The sequence below is a fragment of the Alligator mississippiensis genome, chromosome 5, assembly GCF_030867095.1.
Source record: "Alligator mississippiensis isolate rAllMis1 chromosome 5, rAllMis1, whole genome shotgun sequence".
Taxonomy (NCBI): Eukaryota; Metazoa; Chordata; order Crocodylia; family Alligatoridae; genus Alligator; species Alligator mississippiensis.
The window spans coordinates 73,124,441-73,144,068 of NC_081828.1; the positions used below are offsets into that span (position 1 = coordinate 73,124,441).

General features: G+C 38.8%; 1 protein-coding gene across 5 annotated transcripts in view; it reads left to right on the forward strand.

Annotated features, from left to right (window-relative positions):
• Positions 1-19,628, forward strand: part of COL11A1 (collagen type XI alpha 1 chain) — a 260,479-nt gene that overhangs the window by 136,305 nt on the left and 104,546 nt on the right. For all 5 annotated transcript variants that reach the window (XM_059728451.1, XM_059728453.1, XM_059728452.1 and 2 more), the window contains 8 exons: positions 231-284; positions 1,458-1,565; positions 7,470-7,523; positions 10,829-10,882; positions 13,259-13,303; positions 13,446-13,499; positions 13,597-13,641; positions 19,207-19,260. In XM_059728451.1, the coding sequence (XP_059584434.1) occupies positions 231-284; positions 1,458-1,565; positions 7,470-7,523; positions 10,829-10,882; positions 13,259-13,303; positions 13,446-13,499; positions 13,597-13,641; positions 19,207-19,260 (468 nt within the window). The remainder of the gene's footprint in view (positions 1-230; positions 285-1,457; positions 1,566-7,469; positions 7,524-10,828; positions 10,883-13,258; positions 13,304-13,445; positions 13,500-13,596; positions 13,642-19,206; positions 19,261-19,628) is intronic.

The following is a 19,628-nucleotide window of genomic DNA, read 5'->3' on the forward strand; positions in this document are numbered from 1 at the left end:
CACAAATATAATTTTTCTACTGTAGTAATTGCCATATTTAAATAATTTGGCATGTCAAGTTCTAACTTTAGCATTATAAATTACATTAGTTTGTAGTGTATGAATTGCTATGCCTGTACATTTATTACAGTGAAGCACTACAATTTCCTGATGTTCTTAACTTTATTAATAACAAAAAAAAATACTCCCTTTTAACAAAAGGCTTTTTTATACAATATTTCTTTCTTTAGGGTGAAGATGGCTTTCCAGGATTTAAAGGTGATATGGGCCTTAAAGGTGACAGAGTAAGTATTTATATAGAAAAACACAGTGCTTAGAAAGAATAACTATTGTTATCATGAGAAGATTACGTCAAACTCATTTATAGTTAGTTTAAAAAATGCAGCAATCATTTTTACTCCTGGGTATGGACAAATTTAGGGCCAGAGTCTCAACTACTGTGAATCACTGCTAACAGTGGAACTATGCCAATGTTCTGGCCTTGGGCTTCAAATGATATTAACTCAGCAGTGCCACCAACAATGTAATTGTTTATCAACTCTGATTCATATTTTCCCAACTAAGCCAGGTAGCTCACGTTACACCAGATTAATCCTCCTTGGCCAGTTTCTGATTGGTATAAATCAACCAGTGTAATACTAGTTCCTATACTTCTTCCCAATCCCTATCCAGGGAAGCCTGCTGACAGTAGCCCCCGAATAACTGGTTTATCCAATTGACTCAAATAACTGCTGTGGAAAGGTATGCCACATAAGTACTGTCCTTCCATTGGACTACCATATCATGTTTATCAGAGTTTTAGGGGGGCAGGCAAATACAGATGGACAGCTTCCAACCAAGAATTGCCTTAAGATTCAAGGTGTCAAGCTGGAATCTATGTACAAAACTTCTGAAAATACTAATTCTGGATAATGTAAATACATTATGTCCCTAAACATTAGTATTTTGTTTTATTTTCTTAATTTTCTTCTATGTTTGCTGAAATCTTGTGTTTTAATTTAATGTTTATTTTGTCAAGTTGGTGATGGGCAGTCCAGTTGTTTCATACAGTGCATATTGGCTAGAGCACTGTCAGTATCTCAGTACTGTATTTCTTCACATGCAATACACATCTTTTTTTCCAAAATTCAGCTACAGAAAATTGACATGATTGTTATAAGAGAGGAAATACAGTTCATAACAGTTTCTGCCTCTGCAGGGAGAAAGCAAAAGTAACTCTGCTTAAGAAGCACAATAAGTATGTAGGTCTTCCTAGCTGGTTACTATGGATAATTTCTCTTCCCCCAAAGCAGAGACTCATGCTGCCAAAACTGTTACTCAGTTACTTATTGCTTATCACCAATATTTTCAAAGAATGTTTTTTATTAGTTTATTCTGCCTTTCACAGATAATGTGTATCTTATTTCAGAGTGAGTTCTATGCAAGAAAATATGGTATTTACATGTTATTAATTTTAGGGAGAAGTAGGTCAGTTGGGTCCACGAGGAGAAGATGGCCCAGAAGGTCCTAAAGGTCGAGCAGGTCCATCAGGAGACGCAGGTTCAGCTGGTCCAGCTGGTGAAAAGGTCAGTAGTTGTCAGCATATGTAAGGAATCTTTGTGTCCTAAGAGGGTTTGAACCTAAGACCATCAGCTTCTTTAAATAAATGTCTTTAGTTATCAAAGAGCAGGAAGTTAGTATACCTGCTGAGGTGAGCCACTAGAGCATTTACACTAAACACATGTTAGAAATGATTATTAGTAAGTCTACACAAAAGTGTTACAGTATACTACAATGTAGTACTATTGCTTTGCTGGTAAATAATATAGCTAAACTCCTGTCCCTAGGCATTTACATTGCACTCTATTTAAGAAAAAATATGAAGCAAAGAAAATAAATGGACACAAAATTGGACTGTGGCAGTGCTGGAGAGCCTGTTGACATTCAAAGACTATGCAGAATAACTGGAGGAGGTGAAATATGTTGGTGTATGGCAAATGGGAAGAGGAAGGTTGTTTTAACTATAAGTGAATGAAAAGAAAGTAGTTGTGGAAGAGAGAGAAAAGGGGCTGCTAAAATGCAGGAGGGACATTCAACAGAGGAGAAAGCAAGGACTGTGATATTTGCAAGGTATAATAAAGTAGAAACTTGAAAGGGAAGGTGAAGATCCTGAGCCTGCTGAGAGAAACAAGTCAGGCCAGCATTTTAGAGTTGCGCAAAAGATAGTAAGCCTATTTCATGGAGGATTTTGAGATTTTCAAATTCGGCTCATTCTGAATTGGAACACAAATCTGAACAGTTCAGAATTCTTCAGGAAAGAAAATTCTGGGGGGAAATACCATTTTGAATTGAGCAAAACTAGAGCTGGTCAGAATATCCTCAATAAAGCTGAAAATGCTGTTTTTGGTATTTTCTATTGGAAAATATTGGTCTGTCAAAATGTCTCAAAAATGTTTATTTTACCAAATTTTTATTTTGGATGAAAAATAGAACCATGAAAAAAAATTCTGGAAAAAAAATTGACAGACATTTTGTTCATGATTTTACTTATTTATTTAAATAAAAATAAGAAATTAAAATTAATTTTGAGCAAAAAAATCCAAATATTTTATCCAAAAATTATTGACAGTAATAATTGCCCTCCCTCCTCCCCCCATACATGCTTTCTCATAAATTAAACTTGGCCAATCAACACAATTTAACAAATTACTCAATTGTAACAACATGACATCTTAGAAAAAAAAATTCAGGCATCTCTACTTTTTAATCCAGGTTCAACCTCAGTATGATCTAAGGAAGTAATTTCACCTTTTTATCTGTTTCTCCCTCTTTAAGATAGGGCTAAAAGTATTTATTCTGCAATTCTGCACATGTAATATGGAAATTAATTTGTGTGCGCAAAGTATTTGAATATATATAGGTCTGTGAATACCCTTTATATTAATAATAGAATTGATTTTTCCTTTGATTTGGAAAAAGGAACAAAGAGAAAGGAGAATATTTTATAAGGAAGTCCTGTTTCATTATAAACTGCTGCTTGTCATAAATATAACATTACTGTTCATAAAGATTTATTTATGTGGTGTACTACAAGTTCAAGAAGAGGTTGTGTTTATGACTTGATACTGAAGTCATTCATAAGCTGTCATGAAAGAACATATCCTAAAAGTCAGTTCACTCATTTCAAAAAGAGGTTTATTTCAGCTTTGCTTAACTATTGGGAGCTATTTAGGAATTAATGTTCCCAAATATGTTGCAAAGTATCTTGCCAGCTGCTAACAAGGTCATGAATCAAGAACATTTTTTTAAAAAAAGGATGTCCAGAGCTATTTTCCTGCATAGTTGAGATCAGAATATCACTTTTTATTCAGTTGTAACAGGATCAGTGAATCAATCCCTTTATAACAGGATAGGAAATTAGGGCGTTTATACACGTGCTCTGAAAGTGGGGGCAGGGATGCTTTAAGTACAGCAGCTCCAAGAGCTGCTGTAATTAAAGTGCCGAGAGTATCACATGTATCATCACCCCCGCACTGAAAAATGGCGATGGGGCAATTTTAACTGAAGCTCGTTGAACAAGCTTTGGTTAAAGCACCCCCGTCGCCATTTTTCAGCAAGGGGACACTGATGCACATGACACTGGAGTCTGCTAGGGCACAGTAATTACCATGCTTCAGCAGACTTGATTAACTGAGTCTCTGTGACATGCTGTACTTACAGTGCATCAGAGCAGCCTCACTGCTTGTGTATAGATGCCCCAAGTTTCTACTATAGCATGTTCGAATCTTCCTGTATTTTCTGCCTTCAACCAGTTCTGATAGCACTGAAATGCAGTACCAAGACAAGCTAGTCTCAATATACCTGACCTGGCAAAAATATGAAAATCTTAGGATTCTTGCTGGAAGGCATATTGTTCTTATTAGATTTCTAGATGATTACACAGTCCAAAGATACTTGCAGTATAGCCCCTCCACAGCTTTCTAAAGTTACATTAAAATCTTCATATTGTAAGAAGTATGAAATTTGGGACATTTTATCTCCTTTTTGCTTTGGAGCCTTGTCAGTATTTCAAGTTTTCGAGTTGTAATCCTGAACTATGAAGTCTAGAAAGAATTTATTGAAATCTGAGGTTCTCACAGAATCTCATGACTCTGGGGACTGAGATTTCAAAACTTTAAGGAAAGCAGCAGATACCAGGAGAGTTTTGGCAAAATTGTTGGAGTTGGCAATCCTGTTAGCTTAGTTTAAATAAGCCTCTGAACTTTGTATTCCATTTGTATAGATATTATACCATATGGTGCAGATCCCAAATCAAACACCAGTTTGGGGGTGGGGGAGTAATGAGAGTGGGTATCAGGGACTTGCCTAGTGTTCAGTGAATGAAGGGAAAATCCTTACTCTTCATAGCAGGGAGTGGCTGCAGAAGACCTCTGAGGGTGGTGCTACAGCCCAGTGACTCGAATAATTGACATGAGCTCTGTATACTTCTCTAGAGCTGTTGGGGGATACAGAAACTATCCCATGCCTCATTCCTGCCATGCACTGGAAGCTTCATAGCATGTAGAGGGTGCATAATTTGAACAACTCCCAAGGTGGTCCTTCTGTCTTCCCAGCTTTCACATGGTTCTATTTCACTGGAACCCTCTTCCAGGTGGTAGAATTGCTCATATAATGAAATGCTGCAGATACTGAAGAAAGGATGAGAAGCAAGTATACAGGAGTTTGGATAAAGAACAAAATACAGTTGTTTGGTCTTAATGGGAGCATCTATGTAAGACACTGATTGTGCAGTAGCCTAATAACAGTAGTGTGTCACCACACAGACAGTGCTAATAAGCTACTGCACAGTATTATTATTAGACTACTGCATAGTGCCATCACTCAAAAGGCATTCATCAGCACTACCTTGCAGTAACTCCAGTTACTGTTAACTTATTTAGTGCATGCTAATACAAGTACTAAATAAATGCACAGTAACCACTATGTAGTAGCGTCTCATGTAGACACACCCACTGTCATTGAATGTGGTGGCAACAGTCTTAGTGACCTTAGCAGGGTTTGATAAAAAAATGTATTCTGTGAAACTTTTCAAATCATTTATTGCATGCAGCTAGATTTAATGTGACATTAAAATCTAACTAGTAGTGTGACAACTATCATAGAATCATAGAAGTAGGGTCAGAAGGGACCTTGTAGATCTTCAAGTCCGACCCCCTGCCGGGGCAGGAGGAAAACTGGGCTCAATTGACCCCAGTCAGGTAGGCATCAAGCCGCTTCTTAAAGACCCCCGGGGTTGGAGCCAGCCCCACTTCCCTTGAAAGTTGGTTCCAGATCCTAGCTGCCCTGACTGTGAAGTAGTTCTTATGAATGTCTAATCTAAACCTACTCTCCAACAACTTTGTGGGCGTTATTTCTTGTTATCCTGGGGGGTGCTAGGGGAAACAAGGTCTCCCCCAAACCCTTCTGGTCCCCCCTAGTGAGTTTATAGATGGTCACCAGGTCCCCCCTCAGCCTTCTCTTGTGAAGGCTGAACAGGTTCAGGTCCTGTAGCCTTTCATTGTAGGGTCTGCCCTGCTGTCCCCGGATCATTCAGGTGGCCCTCCTTGGGACCCTCTCAATATTGTCCACATCCCTCTTGAAGTGGGGTGCCCAGGACTGGACACAGTTCTCCAGCTGTGGCCTGACCAGTGTGACATAGAGGGGGAGGATCACCTCCTTGGACCTACTTGAGATGCAGCTGTGGATGCATGATAAGGTCCAGTTAGCCCTGTCGACCGTGACCTCACATTGTCAGCCCATGTTCATCTTGGAGTCAGTGATGACTCCAAGATCCCTTTCTGCCTCCGTGCTCTCAAGAAGGGAGTTTCCCATCTTATAAGTGTGCTGCCGGTTACTACTGCCCAAGTGCAGCACCCTGCATTTGTCAGTATTGAAATGCATCCTGTTTTTGTTAGCCCACCCCTGCAACCTATCCAGGTCTTTCTGCAGTCTTTCCCTCCCTGTTAACGTGCCCACCTCACCCCAAACTTTGGTATCATCAGCAAATTTGAGCAGGTTGCTTTTCACTCCATCGTCCAAATTGCTGATAAAGAAATTGAACAGTGAGAGCCCAAGGACCAAACCCTGGGGGACTCCGCTGCCCACTTCTCCCCAGGTCGAATATGACCTGTCCACCACCACCCTCTGAGTATGACCCTTCAGCCAATTAGCAGTCCATCTGACTGTGCAGGCATCGATGCCACAGTTGCCTAGTTTTTTAATGAGGATGGGGTGGTCAACAGTGTCAAAGGCCTTGCTGAAGCCCAGAAAGACTACACCCACGGTGACACCTGCATCCAATGCTTTTGTGACCTGATCGTAAAAGGCAATCAGGTTGGTCTGACATGACCTGCCCCTAATGAAGTCCTGCTGGTTGCCCTTGAGCATCATCCCCGATGCCAGCCCATCACAGATGTGCTCCTTGATGATCTTCTCAAAGACCCCAGGATTGAGGTAAGACTGATGGGCCTATAGTTGCCCGGGTCCTCCCTCCTCCCTTTTTTAAAGATGGGGACCACATTGGCTATCTTCCATTCATCTGGCACCTGGCCCGAGCACCACAAGTGCTCGTAAAGCCGTGCCAAGGGCCCAGCAATAACCCCTGCTAACTCCCTCAACACCCTGGCGTGGAGAGCAACTGGACCTGCTGATTTGAACACGTCTAGCCCCTCCAGGAGCACTCTAACCCGGTCCTCCTCAACCTTAGGTCTTGAGGCATTCCCCTCAAGTCCGTCTTGAATCGCGGTGGGGGAGTCCCGGTCCCTGCACAAGAAAATGGAGGTGTTTATTATCTTTATAAACAAATGATCTCTTCTTTTAAAAGCGTCTCTCAGCAAGCATCTATAAGCCTCCTTGAATACAATTATATACATTTATAGTTACATAAAAAAGTCTTTATTTCATCAGGAATAAACAATTTTAGTTTCCATGTAGAAACTCCCATCTTTTCCAGCATCCCAGATCATTGCTGGAGTATAACATTATGTTTCATTCCTATGAATTATTATTGAGGAATGATGTGTCATCTTATGGTTTAGACCTTTGAAAGGCCAACCTTCTTCTTCAATCTTCTTTTATTTCAGTAATATATAAAAAAAGAAGAAAACAAAACAAAACAACCCCCTCCTCCCCAAGCAACACTGATGGCCATGTTATCGTGATAACACTGTTAAAAGATGTGCAGTATCTTAATCCTCTGTTTCCAATGTCAGTAGGTTAAAGTCTAGGAAGAACCCTGGGATGATGCCTTGACATCACTGAAATCACCAGAGAACTCCATCTACTTCAATAGTATTAGGATTTTATCCTTGATATTGAGGTTTTGGGAGCAAAGCGAGAATATTTGAGGCAGGGTGATAAAACTCATAAACTAGTAAATAATATAAGTTGTAGAAGACAACAATTATATCTAAAGCAATGAGTAAACTACTTCAAACTATATTTTTTTACAGGGTAAACTTGGTGTTCCAGGATTGCCAGGTTATCCAGGAAGACAAGGTCCAAAGGTAAGTAAGTTATTTGAAAAATATACATTAACTGGTCCGTTATCTAAATTCTTTATAAGGACTTAATAACAGTAAAATATATACTACAAAGGGTTATTTTAGTATAGGTTTGAGAAAAGAACCAACTTGGACTAAGCTAATTAAATTAAATATCTTTCAGAAAATTTTCTTTTCAAAATTAATAAGGAATAAGAAAGAAAAAAATTCAAGAACGTTTCTGGGGGCAGGAGGAGGAGAACAGGGGGGTGGAAGGAGAGAGGGGAGAGACAGAGGCTGAACACAGATATCCTATCTTTGAATTGTTTCTCAGATGTGACACAGTATAGTTAAGGATTCCCTTAGCCCTTTTAGCTGAACTGAATGGTCCCTCAGTAAAATATTCAGCTTTGCTTTAGTCTAAGTTCTTGGATGTGTTTTAGCTTCCAGATTTTAACTGATAATACCTCCAGGCTGGCTAAGTAAAATATTTTTTATGTCTATGGCCTACATTTTGGCCCTTTCATTTTACCTAAATGAACTCTCTGAAGAATATTTGTTCACTGAATGCTCTGTTAATGAAAAAGACTCTACAGTCTAAGGGAAGTATTCATGAAGAATATTCACCTTGATAAACAGATCTTTCCTTTCTTTTGCCTTTTAACCCAAATGTCTGAGATTTGAGTCTTTCTTTTTGTTCTCCTTTACATCAGAACTCTCTTTTGAAAAGTCTTAAGATGAAAGAGGTTTTACATTATTCAGTTCTAAGAATAAAACAAAAAAAAAAAGAATAAAATGTACACTTCAAAGAAAATTGACAGATTTTTCTCAATACAGACGTCATCAGGAATTTCATTATATTAAATCTTCCCCATGTTAAAACCTGATTAGATTGCAAGCTACATTCACTGTTCACTATTCTAAGAAGTTTAAGCAAGCAGATTTTAAAAAACCGGTAATAACAGCTACTAAGCATTAAGTGTCTGGGGGCTATTTTGGGCTTCATAATATATAGTCTTCACCTATAGTCAAGTTCAAATCAGCATTAGGAATAATGTCAGCATAAAGCCCACATGAAAGCCAGAATAGTTGCTTAAAGAAAATAAGAAGTCTTGTCCCAATATTCACTACTTGTTCATGGTGATTATTTTCTGTCACTTTTTGCTTTTCATTACTTTACTACTTTGTTCAGTTCTTAGACTCCTGCCATTTATAAGATCATTTTAACTTTATTTTTTTCTCCAGTGTAGTCCTTCCTCATTAGCTTGATTGCAGGAAGTTCTTAGTGTACTGCACATATGAAATATTTATAACTAAGCCTCTGATGCCAATGTTGGAACAGTTTATGAGTGTGTCTATTTTTCTCCCTTATAATTATAAAAGATTTTAAGGGCACATTGGGTCTTGAGACAAAGTTAGACATTGTTCAGATTTTACATCCCCTGAAGTCTCATCTAATGAAAATAATTTAAAACACAAAAAGTTCCTTCTTGCTTTGTTCATTAAAAGCACCACCTCTAGGGCTATCTGACTCCAAAGACAATCCAGTTAGTGGGTAGCTGGAATGATTTGTTGGAAATGAAATTTATTGAAAGTGAACCCTGAAAATCTTATAAAAGAAGTGACAGAAAATGATATTAAGTAAAACTGAAAAGAGAAGTAGTAATTCTTATATTCTGGAAACCAGTGTTTTAGATTGCTTTTAACATATTGCTAAGGTGATTTTTAAAAATTGTAACTGGTTATACACACAAAGATGAGATATCGCAGGAAGAAGCCTGAGCAGAATGTGTCTCATACTTTTGCAGCCAGAATGCACCAATATACCCATGACTTTTAATTTTAATATCTTGAAAGTAAATTTTATCAGGCCATAATGAACTGGCATGGTAACAGCTGACAACGAAATGCTCCAGAATTGTAGGGCAGAAGTAAAAAATGGACAAGGATTATTTGGAAAGCAGAGGAAAACACAAAAGAGGAAAGGGTAGAAATATCCTTAAAAGCAGCTGTACATATTAATTCATGTCATTTCTTCTCTCTGTAACCATATTGAGGTGGTGGAAGGAATGGTTGCAGTTATAGAAAAAGGATATCAAATATTCCCTTGATATTCACTAAATGTTATCTGTTAAAACACACAAAAAAAGTATTTTTGCCGTCAGAGCCAAAACGACCTATGACCAATTATCTAAGTTGCACCGTGTACAATTAATTATCTAAGTTGCACCTTGTACAAGTTTGTATAATCAGTGTGCAAATGTCATAGATAAATTTCATAAGAGTATCCAGTGGCCCAATTTTGATTGGAACACAGGAATAGAAACGAGCAATTTTCCACTCATATACCAGCATGAGATAATACATTGTCATCCTGAAATAAGATCAGATTTACAAACTGGAATGCTGGGAATATGGGACACAGTGGAAAGGTAGTTAACATATCTTGTTGAAGATTAATAGATCTGAGTTTCAGTCCCACTTTGGAGGCTGCCCTAAATCAACTCTGCTGTAAATGATCCCTAACCATTCATGCTATGGAGTTAAAGGTAAGCAGACAGGATGCTAGTCACATCATTCTCTTAGGTAAAATTGGCTCCAAAAAGCATTGTGACTTAAACACATACCAGGTGTATGGGCTAACAAGCTCAGGAAAGCATTTGACCTTGGTCCTGGGTACAAAAATAAAATACCAAACGCTGATGAACCAATTTGGAATATCACCAACTGATGGTAGTGAATGATCCAAAAGGAATCCAACAGTTTCAGGCTGTTGTTTAATTAGAGAAGCAGAAATATCATCTTCAGTGTAAAGAAAAATCTGTTTCCTGATTCTCCACCCCTTTGAAATCTGAAACGTCACTTACTGTGCAAAGTGACTACTATGATTACATTTTGATGTGTTTTTTAACAACTTTATTGCACTCTAGTTAAAAAAGTATAAGTTATTACACAGGTGTGAAGCAGCAGAAAATGGATCATTTTTCTTTCTTATGAGATGATGAAGTTATTTCTAGCGATGATTGATGCTTCTTTCCTAATATTAACAACAAAAAATGCAGATTTATTAAACCCTTTCTTATTTATTATTATGAAATATAATAGCTATTGTTTATGTTGATGTTTTTAATGCATTCAGGACTTGAGGCATCATGGTAAGTTAATTTATAGATATAAATCAGAGATGGTACCATTAAAAGAGATTTTCATTGAACTAGATGTACATTGTGTATCAATTTAGTAATCAGCCCTAGATCCAGAATGAATACCAAATGTACTGTAGTGTTCCCTTAGATATTTTATAATATTTGTATTCCCTTTCCATATAGGGATCCACTGGTTTCCCTGGATTCCCAGGTGCCAATGGAGAGAAAGGTGCAAGGGTATGATACGCTGACTTTTTTAATGCTTTATTAACTATTTAAATGCTTTATTAACCACTAAATGATATCATAGTGTGACAGAACTGAACCAAGCAAAACGTGTTTCTTTAGATAAAACAGACTTTATAGCTACATGAAATATTATCAAAATCTGTAAGATTCCTCATACTTCAAAGCATCAACCCAACTACTCTAAAACTTGCACAGAAAGATTTTTTGGTAGGTTATTCCATAATTATACTTGGGGGGCGGGTAGAGATTTTGTCTCTTTTGAAGCATCTATTATCAGAGAGAGAAGAGTGGACTGGATGAACCAATGGCAAAGATTATTTTCCCTTAGCTGTGGATTATCAAGTTATGATGTAGTGTACACTCCAGGGAACTTAACTTTAATTTTCTATGCATTGATTTACTAAAAGTAAAACATGTCATAACCTGGGCTTTGAAAATATAAAATATAGCAAGCAGCATGAAGAGCATTTATTAACAAATAAATGCAAAATGTCAGCTTTTGCTGCTTTGTTTATTTGAAGCAGGTGGGGGGAAATCTATTTTTCAGGGTCTCCAACTACTGTAAAAATGAGATGTAGGCTAGAAAGATCACTGCACTGCTATGTGTAAAGTTCAACTGGATGTAGCCGATCAGGTTGTTAGAAAACTGATGAAATTATCAGAAATGAAAGGATGACTTGGAATTCATAGGTCATGACAGCGCAGTGTGGCATTAAGCCAAACTGAAGTAATGTATGTCATTACTGTGACTACCAATCCATTTTATTTAGCAGTATAAAAACACAAGTGCAGATTTACCACTTTAAATATATCATTTATGAGAGGCAGTTGAATTTTCCATTTGCTTCTGGAGTTTTTTTTAATTGTTTTCATTGACACAAAAGCATATTATTATTGTGACCAGCCACAAGGAATGGAGAACAATGTTCAAACCATCCTTTTAGGATAAAGCAGCATTAAAACACTCTCCTAATCAGCAAGTTAGCTTAATAAAGTTGAAGCTGTAACTTCAAAGCAAGACTTTAAAATATGAAATCTAAGAATGTTAAACATTCATCAGGTGTTCATAAAGCTTTCAGTTCAGCTAAGCATTGAATCATGTATTAAACACATTTAAGTTAGTAAAGTTTTTGAGTGCTTTACTGAATAGGGACAAACTTCTAAGTTGGAATACAATTAGTTAGCTTTTGTATGTAACAGTTATATATGGTAGAATTGTCTTAAGGTCATAATCATAGGTCAGGACTGCATTATGCTATGCCCACATATACTGAAAAGACAATCCTTGTCTCTAAGAGCCTTCAGCCCCAGTAGTACTATAGTAGTAAAATCTTCATTGTTTAAAGTGCTGTGAGATAAGAATAAATAAAACAATTGAAGTAAGCATTTAACTGTTTTAAAATGAAAGAGAATTTCATACTAAGACAGCAGTTTTGGGTTGTCATTGCTGCTGCTGTTTGTTTTTTAGTTTGCAATTTAGGTTTTAACAAATAGCAGTTACAAACCTTCTTCTTCAATCGGGGGAAACAGTTTCTTGAATGTAAAGCTTCTTCATATGTAAATCCACTGCAAATTTAATATAAAGCCTAGCTTAAGGAAAGTGTTTCCCATAGTATTATATTTATGAAAGATATATTGGAACTACAAGTGAAGATCCAGTTTTTGGTGTAATTTTGTGCTTCTGATGCAAATGATGTGATTGTTATAAGCAGGGATAATAGTCCTTGCTCCCTACTTTGAAGGGGTGACATCTGCCCTTTCCTCTTTGCCAGTGGAGCAGCTCCGGGGTAGTAAGGTTGGCACAGTGGGCATGTTCCCAGGGAGCTCTAAGGAGGAATTCTGGCTGTTCCAGAATTCTCCTCAGAGGCGACTTGAGCAGGGTACGGGACCTGGGGCAAATCATCCTGTGTGGTGCCTCGCCCCCAGATGCAAGGAAGCCAGTGGTGGTTTCAGTGGTGGGAAGGAGGGGAATGGCGAGCGGCCAGAGGAGCCAGATTTGGTGGTGGTTTCAGCTTGGGGGGTTGGTGCTGAGTGGCTTTACGTGTAGCCAGTGGCAGCGTGGAGTCGCTGCAGCTGCTCCACCTTCCTCCGTGGGGCTCCCCAAAGCATGGGCCCCAGGGCGGTCACCCCGATTCACCGCCCTCCAGGGACGGCCCTGGGCTTAGTCCGTCATACCTTCCTTAGCATGGTCTAGTACTTAAGGCAGAATTTAACATGGAGACAAAGGAAAATATCCTAAGAAATTGGTAAATGATTGGTTTTATTAAGAACCTGTTTATTTCAATTAAAATGCAGAATGGATAGTTAAAAGATAAAATAGCATGTCATCCTATTATGATGATGAGTTTGGGCTTTCTTTGGCAGGGTTTACATGGCAAGCCCGGTCCGAGGGGACAACGTGGACCAACAGTAAGTATTTTATGTTGTGTTTTCAAAGGAATTCTGATATTTGCATATAAATTGTCACCTCTGCAGCCCTGTGAAGAATGATGCAACTCACATGTGCTCTCATACCTGAAAACTCTTCGTGTTTGCTGTGTCAAATATATAGGGTCCACGAGGCTCAAGAGGCCCAAGAGGTCCCACTGGAAAACCAGGCCCTAAGGTAATTGTAAGACACTATCAACTGATTTGCTGCAAGTGCTTTTTCATAAGGAAAATGTAAGATTTACCTTTGAAAAAATTATTCTTTGATTTCCTAGGGCACTGCAGGCAATGATGGCCCCCCAGGACCACCAGGCGAAAGGGTATGTCACTTAGATAACTGTTGCTCAGATAATTCTTTCCAGCCACTTATCTTTGAAGGTTTGGTTTTTTTTTCCCCTTTTCTTTTGTTTTAATATTTTTCTTATGGCTTTGTATTTCTTTGGCTTAGACTGGAAGCATTTGGGCCACCACACTATGACACAAGAAAGGTTTTCTTAACGATGCTGTCGTTCCTGCAAAGCTAGAAACTTGTTCTTTTGCTCTTAGTTTTGTATCCCCAAGAAGCTAAAAGAACCGTGTGGACTTTTGGTTGTATATCCCTGATAATTTTGAGATTTGATCTCTGTTACCATCCTCAACACAGCTCCAGTAGATTCATGGGTTTTCAAAAGAACTCACCCCTTCCCTTTCCATTAGAAACTTATTTTTTTATCCTAATTAGTTAAGAATTCCCTTTAACATATTTTCTGTATACTTGTTGCTTCTTATTACATTACACTCAATACAGAGTGAAATATGCTAAGTTTATTTCTTCAACAGCATATATGGAAAATATTTATAAAATTGGTTTCTAACTTCAGGACAAGAAATATAATTCTAACAGCTAAATGAAAATGCTCTTTGAGGTATTTTAAAGTGGCTTAAGCCAAATGACTTCTTCCTTTCCCAATTTCCAAATGAACATTCTGGTGGCTTGTTTCCATATTGCTTTAGGAAGCACTTAAATGTTTGCCTTTTAATTTAAAAGAAAAAAATCTTTGCCATATACATTTCAGCTAGGCATTTAAGCATGTATTAAATACTTAAAATCAAACATATGTTTGAGTGCTGTATTGAATAAGGACAAAATTCTGAGTTGGAACACAATTAGCTAGCTTTTCTGTTCTCCCTATGACCTCCAGAATCTTGAATTCCAAGGTGATCAAGGGCCGTGTCTACATGTGACACTACTGTACAGTGGTTACTGCATATTTATTTAGTACCTGTATAAACAGGTACTAAATAAATGGGCAGTAACCTGAGTTACTGTGCAGTAGTGCCAACAAATGCCTTTTTTGTGATGGTAGCATTTCATCATGGTTTTTGCCATGTGACACTACTGCTACTGCGCAGTAGTATCAGGCTATTGTGCAGTCAGTATCTCATGTAGACATGATCAAGACGTTGTTTTTTTAAGCAGTGTAGAATCTTGCTTAAGGCTATCTTATCTGCTATACTATTTGGGAGGGATGTCTGGATTAATAACATTTGCTGATCAACAGTAAACAATCTTCCCTGGGGATGTGTGAACAGTTAGTAAGAGCAGTGCCTGAAATAAATGTCTTAGTTACCAGAAAAAGTGAGTGTAGGTAAGGATGGCTTCTGGGATGAGGGCTGCAGATCAAGAGTGTATGATAAATCTGAAATCAGGAGAATGTGCAATAAGTGGAAATGCTTTTTTAGAAGCTGCTTTTTAGAAATTTTGAATTTCCACTGCCTACGTGTCTGCAAGAACTGAAACAACCACAGGGAATTTTCCACTGTGTCTGTTTGTCTCATCTCTACTAACTGCAGACAGTGTGCGTCAGCTTCTAAGAAACATCTACTTCTATTATGAAATATGCATGACTGTATGCAAAAGGAAAGGTAGATGTCCAATTTCTTCTCTCAAAAAAGGATGGCAAACTTTTTGGTTGAAAACCATTAAATATATAAAGAAAAATGAATAATAAATATATGTGAACGACGGTTTCTGTTAAATGAGTCTTTATCTGTCTTGTAACTCAAATCGAAGTTCCTTGGAGTAGATGCTTACCTAAAAGCTTAACAGAGTGACTGATGAACTAGGAGAATAACTGGAACAGAGGGAAGCAGTAAGATGGAGCTGGGGGTTAAGGCAAAGGTTAGAATGATAGATGGGAGCCAGTACAAAAGGGAGGGCTATATGTAACAAGTGAGTGTCCCTGGGCCAGTCTAACTGTAGGCCCACCCACTTGCTTTAGGGCAAACTGCCTGCCTACTTTTCCTGCCACACTTTTGATGATTTTAACGATGACAATAAGGTGGGAGGCTATCCATTTACTTGCCCCGATGCCAAGGGTTTATATACATGGCTCTGACCTCTCCTGTGCCATGTCCCATACCTCACAGATGGCATCCATGTTACCCCAGTGCCTCACACTGGGACCACACTCCAGAGTCTCACATGAGACTCTCACTCTCCACTGAAGCTCTCAGTCACTGTGCCCTAACACTGGGGTCTCATTCAGTCCATTGCCCAGGGCTCCCAGTCTCTACCCATTCAGGGCTCCAAGTGCCCTCTCAACTCAGGGCTTCAAGCCCCATCCCCTGCCCTACACTATACTAGGCAGTGGAGGAAATAGGGAGGAACTGGTTTTCAGGTCATGGTCCAGAGCTGAGTGTAAAGATTAGTGAAATGAGAAATATCTAGAAGTTAGAATGAAAGACAGTTGGAGATCACAATGGAGGGAGTAATGAGTGGAGCAGGAGACTTAATGATGATGATTATGAGTATGAGGAAGAATAAGGCCAGGCAAAGAGCTATAGAGTCCTCTGTATGGAGCTGGTAAGCAAAGATCTAGGAACTGAATCAAGGAGGAGTGAATAGTGAAGAAGGGAAAGATAGACAGATATGAGACACAGCAGAAGAGACATCCATGAGAGGAACTAACTAGTTACAGCCAAAGGAGAAATGTAACAGGCGTACCCTTTCATCTGAGAGTGACCCTTATAGATCATTCATTCAGAGTGTCCGTACGTTCCAAAATGGGGCACAGAATGAAAAGGGAGGAAAGATGAAACTAATATTCCAACTACTAGCTGGTAGGTGTTAACTGTCTTTCCTCTATGGATAACTTAAAGAAAATCTAATGACAAAAAAGGAAATGTAAATTTAACAAGATAGTAGTATTCAAGTAGTTCCTATTCATATGAACCATAAGCCCAGCAACTTGAAATCTGAAGTCCATATTAGGAGTTAAAAAAATGCAAACTTTTTTCATTAGAAAACCTCAGGATTTGAGGATAAAAGTATTGGAGGGATTTATGGGCAAGAAATGGCAACTAGCCTTTGAGTTCATAGATTTCATAGGCTTCATAGTCATTAGGGCTGGAAGGGACCTCAAAAGATTGTCAAATTCAGCCCCCTACCCCAGGGGCAGGAAGTCAGCAGGGATCATAGGATCCCAGCAAGATAAACATCCAACTGTCTCTTGAAGGCATTCAAAGTAGGTGCTTGAACCACCTCTGGCAGCAGTCTATTCCAAACCTTGGGGGCTTGGACAGTAAAGGAGGTCTTCCTTATGTCCAGCCTGAAACAGTCATGGAGGAGTTTGTGACTGTTTGACCTTGTCATCCCTCGGGGTGCTCTGGTGAACAGACATTCCCCCAGATCCTGGTGAGCACCCCTGATAAACGTATAGTTGGCCACCAGATCACCCCAGAGCCTGCACTGTTCCAGTCTGAAGAGTTCCATGGCTCAGCCTCCCATCATAAGGTCTGTTTTCTTGACCTTTGATCATGCATGTCGCTCTCCTCTGCACTCTCTCAAGCTTTTCCACATCCTTTTTTAAATTGTGGAGCCCAAAACTGGTTGCAATACTCTATCTGCAGCCTCACCAAGGCCGAGTACAACAAGTTCTCTGCTTTTAACCCAATACCAGAGAGGGATCAATTAATTTCCTATTTAGGTGAACCAGGTTTACTATTTTTCTTCTTACACTGCCCCACTTTTAAGAGCTTCTGATTTGTAAGCAACTAAAATCTCCTCTGCTGTTTCTGAATATGATACAGGAAAGTGAATCAAGTAATATGCAGTATGGAGTATAGTTAAAGAGGGAGAGGTTTGAAGGTTCAACCTATGGATAACTGTGTATAAAGAGACTTTGGAGATGTACTAGAAAATGTGGATAGTGTTACAGAATCAAGGAAAATGTATATTAGCTCTGGTGTGGAACATTTTCTGGGTAACCAAACCACATGGTTGAGTTTTATTTGCTAATAAATAGTAATTAAATCCTGCCCAGGAACTGGATTCAGTTAAGACCAAATTCTGTCTGCTCCTAAACAAAGAGCCTTTTTCCTTACACAGAGACACACAACACTTTCCTACTGCAAGGGGGAGCCATACTTTTGGCTTTAAGCCAGCATTTCCTTATGTTTCAGGTTGTAATTAATGAGGTTTAAAGGGAATCTAAGACAGTTAGTGCCTTACCACAAGAGCAGAAAGCTGTCATAATTCACAGGAGATGGTGGACTCTGCAGGATTTTTACTTGACATTTTAAGCAGAAATTTCTAGCATATTTTGAAGCTGATCTAGTAAAACCATACAGCAGCATGATATGTAGAGCAGGACCAGTGAATGACTTAGATACACATTTTTGCTGTGTAGCCACACAGAATAAGACAAGGATTCTCTGCTTGCTTTCTTAAAGATGCTTTATTACCTTATGCATGTCTTCTAACAGGTAAAGGTCTTTAAAATTGTGAGACTGGGCCCCATTCAGAATATTAACAGCAAATCCCAGCAGTGATCAAATGGAAAAGGTGTAGTTACTTTTTAGTGAGCGCTTCTAAAATTGACCATCATATAAGCTAGTTCTTTGTCTTATTTTTTCAAACTTTCCAAAAGTATGCAACAAAGTATCATCTTTTTTGGAGATGTGCCCTCTGTGTTGCTAACTTTCTTTCAAAAGCGTAGGGTGCAGACAGAAGTCCAGCATTCTGAATTATAATAATCCCCTGGACCAAACAGAAGTTCACTCTTGGTTCTGGGTGGGGTGGGTGGGGATCTAGCTGCTGGCAGCCAGTGTACACCTGGTTTCCTCTAGCAACAGCCCCTTATCCCTGAGAGCCTGTCCCTGTTTTCAGAAGGGGAGTGGGGGAAAGGAGCACAGTTAGCTCATTCTAGGGGTTTCCCAGCCAGCACTGGAGGGCAGGGTGGGTAAATTGGTGACCCACCTCAGGGAACCTTCCATATACCCACCCCACCCTCCAGCAGGAGGACTGAAAAAACACCAGACTGAACTCCCTCCACTCCCTTTCCCCTCTCCCATTCTGAAAACAGTGACAGGCTAGGAGACAGTGCAGACAGAAGTTACAGAAGACACTGATTTGAAACATCTTCATCTGAACCCTCATGCAATAAGGTTTCAGATTTTCACCAGATCAGCCATTTTTGAAGTGGTGTGCAGCCATGCACTTGTGTTTGGCCACAGCTATAGATTGCTTTCTGTGGTCAGATCCAGGAAAAATTGTCACTTCTGTCTGCACCCATAGTTTTTTAGTGCTACAAAATTAGAATTCTTCTCATTCAACAGATATTGCTAGATGTTGGAAAAATTGTCCAAACATTTGGCAAAGCACAACTGTATTTGATGTGATAAAGGACTGCATATCATGCAGTATGTCATACAGGAAATACCATCAACCTGTGTGTATTTGAATTGCCGGTAGCAATATGTATGTGAAATTCATAGTTGGCTTTATCTTTGCGTCCAAATGTTATCTATAAAACTCATGAGCTAACATAATTGAAGTAAGCTCTTTGGTCTGATGAGACAGCCTCTGGAATAATACTTTACCTTTTGGTTTTTCTTCATGTTAGGGACCACAAGGGCCTCAAGGACCTGTTGGATTCCCAGGACCAAAGGGACCTCCTGTGAGTATCTTTTAAAAGTTACATAATTATTATGCAGATAATTTGCCATAGAAGATTATTAAAGTTGATATTTGAACTATGTTACATTTTGTCGCAAACATCTTAGACTTGATTAATTATAATGTATCTGGGGGAGAATATGTAGATTGCAAACAAGCAAATCTCTTTTAAGATTAAGTACCATTAAGGCTGTGGTAAAACCCTACAGAAATTAGATATTCAAAGCACTGAATGAGATTGTCCAGTTTCTAACTGTTGCAGCTCGTAAGAGATGCAGTATTTGTGTACTGAACTGGGAGTGGGAGTCCTACAAGACCTTTGCACTTCAAAATCAGGGGAAGATGAAATTTTAGCAGGAACTCTGAATT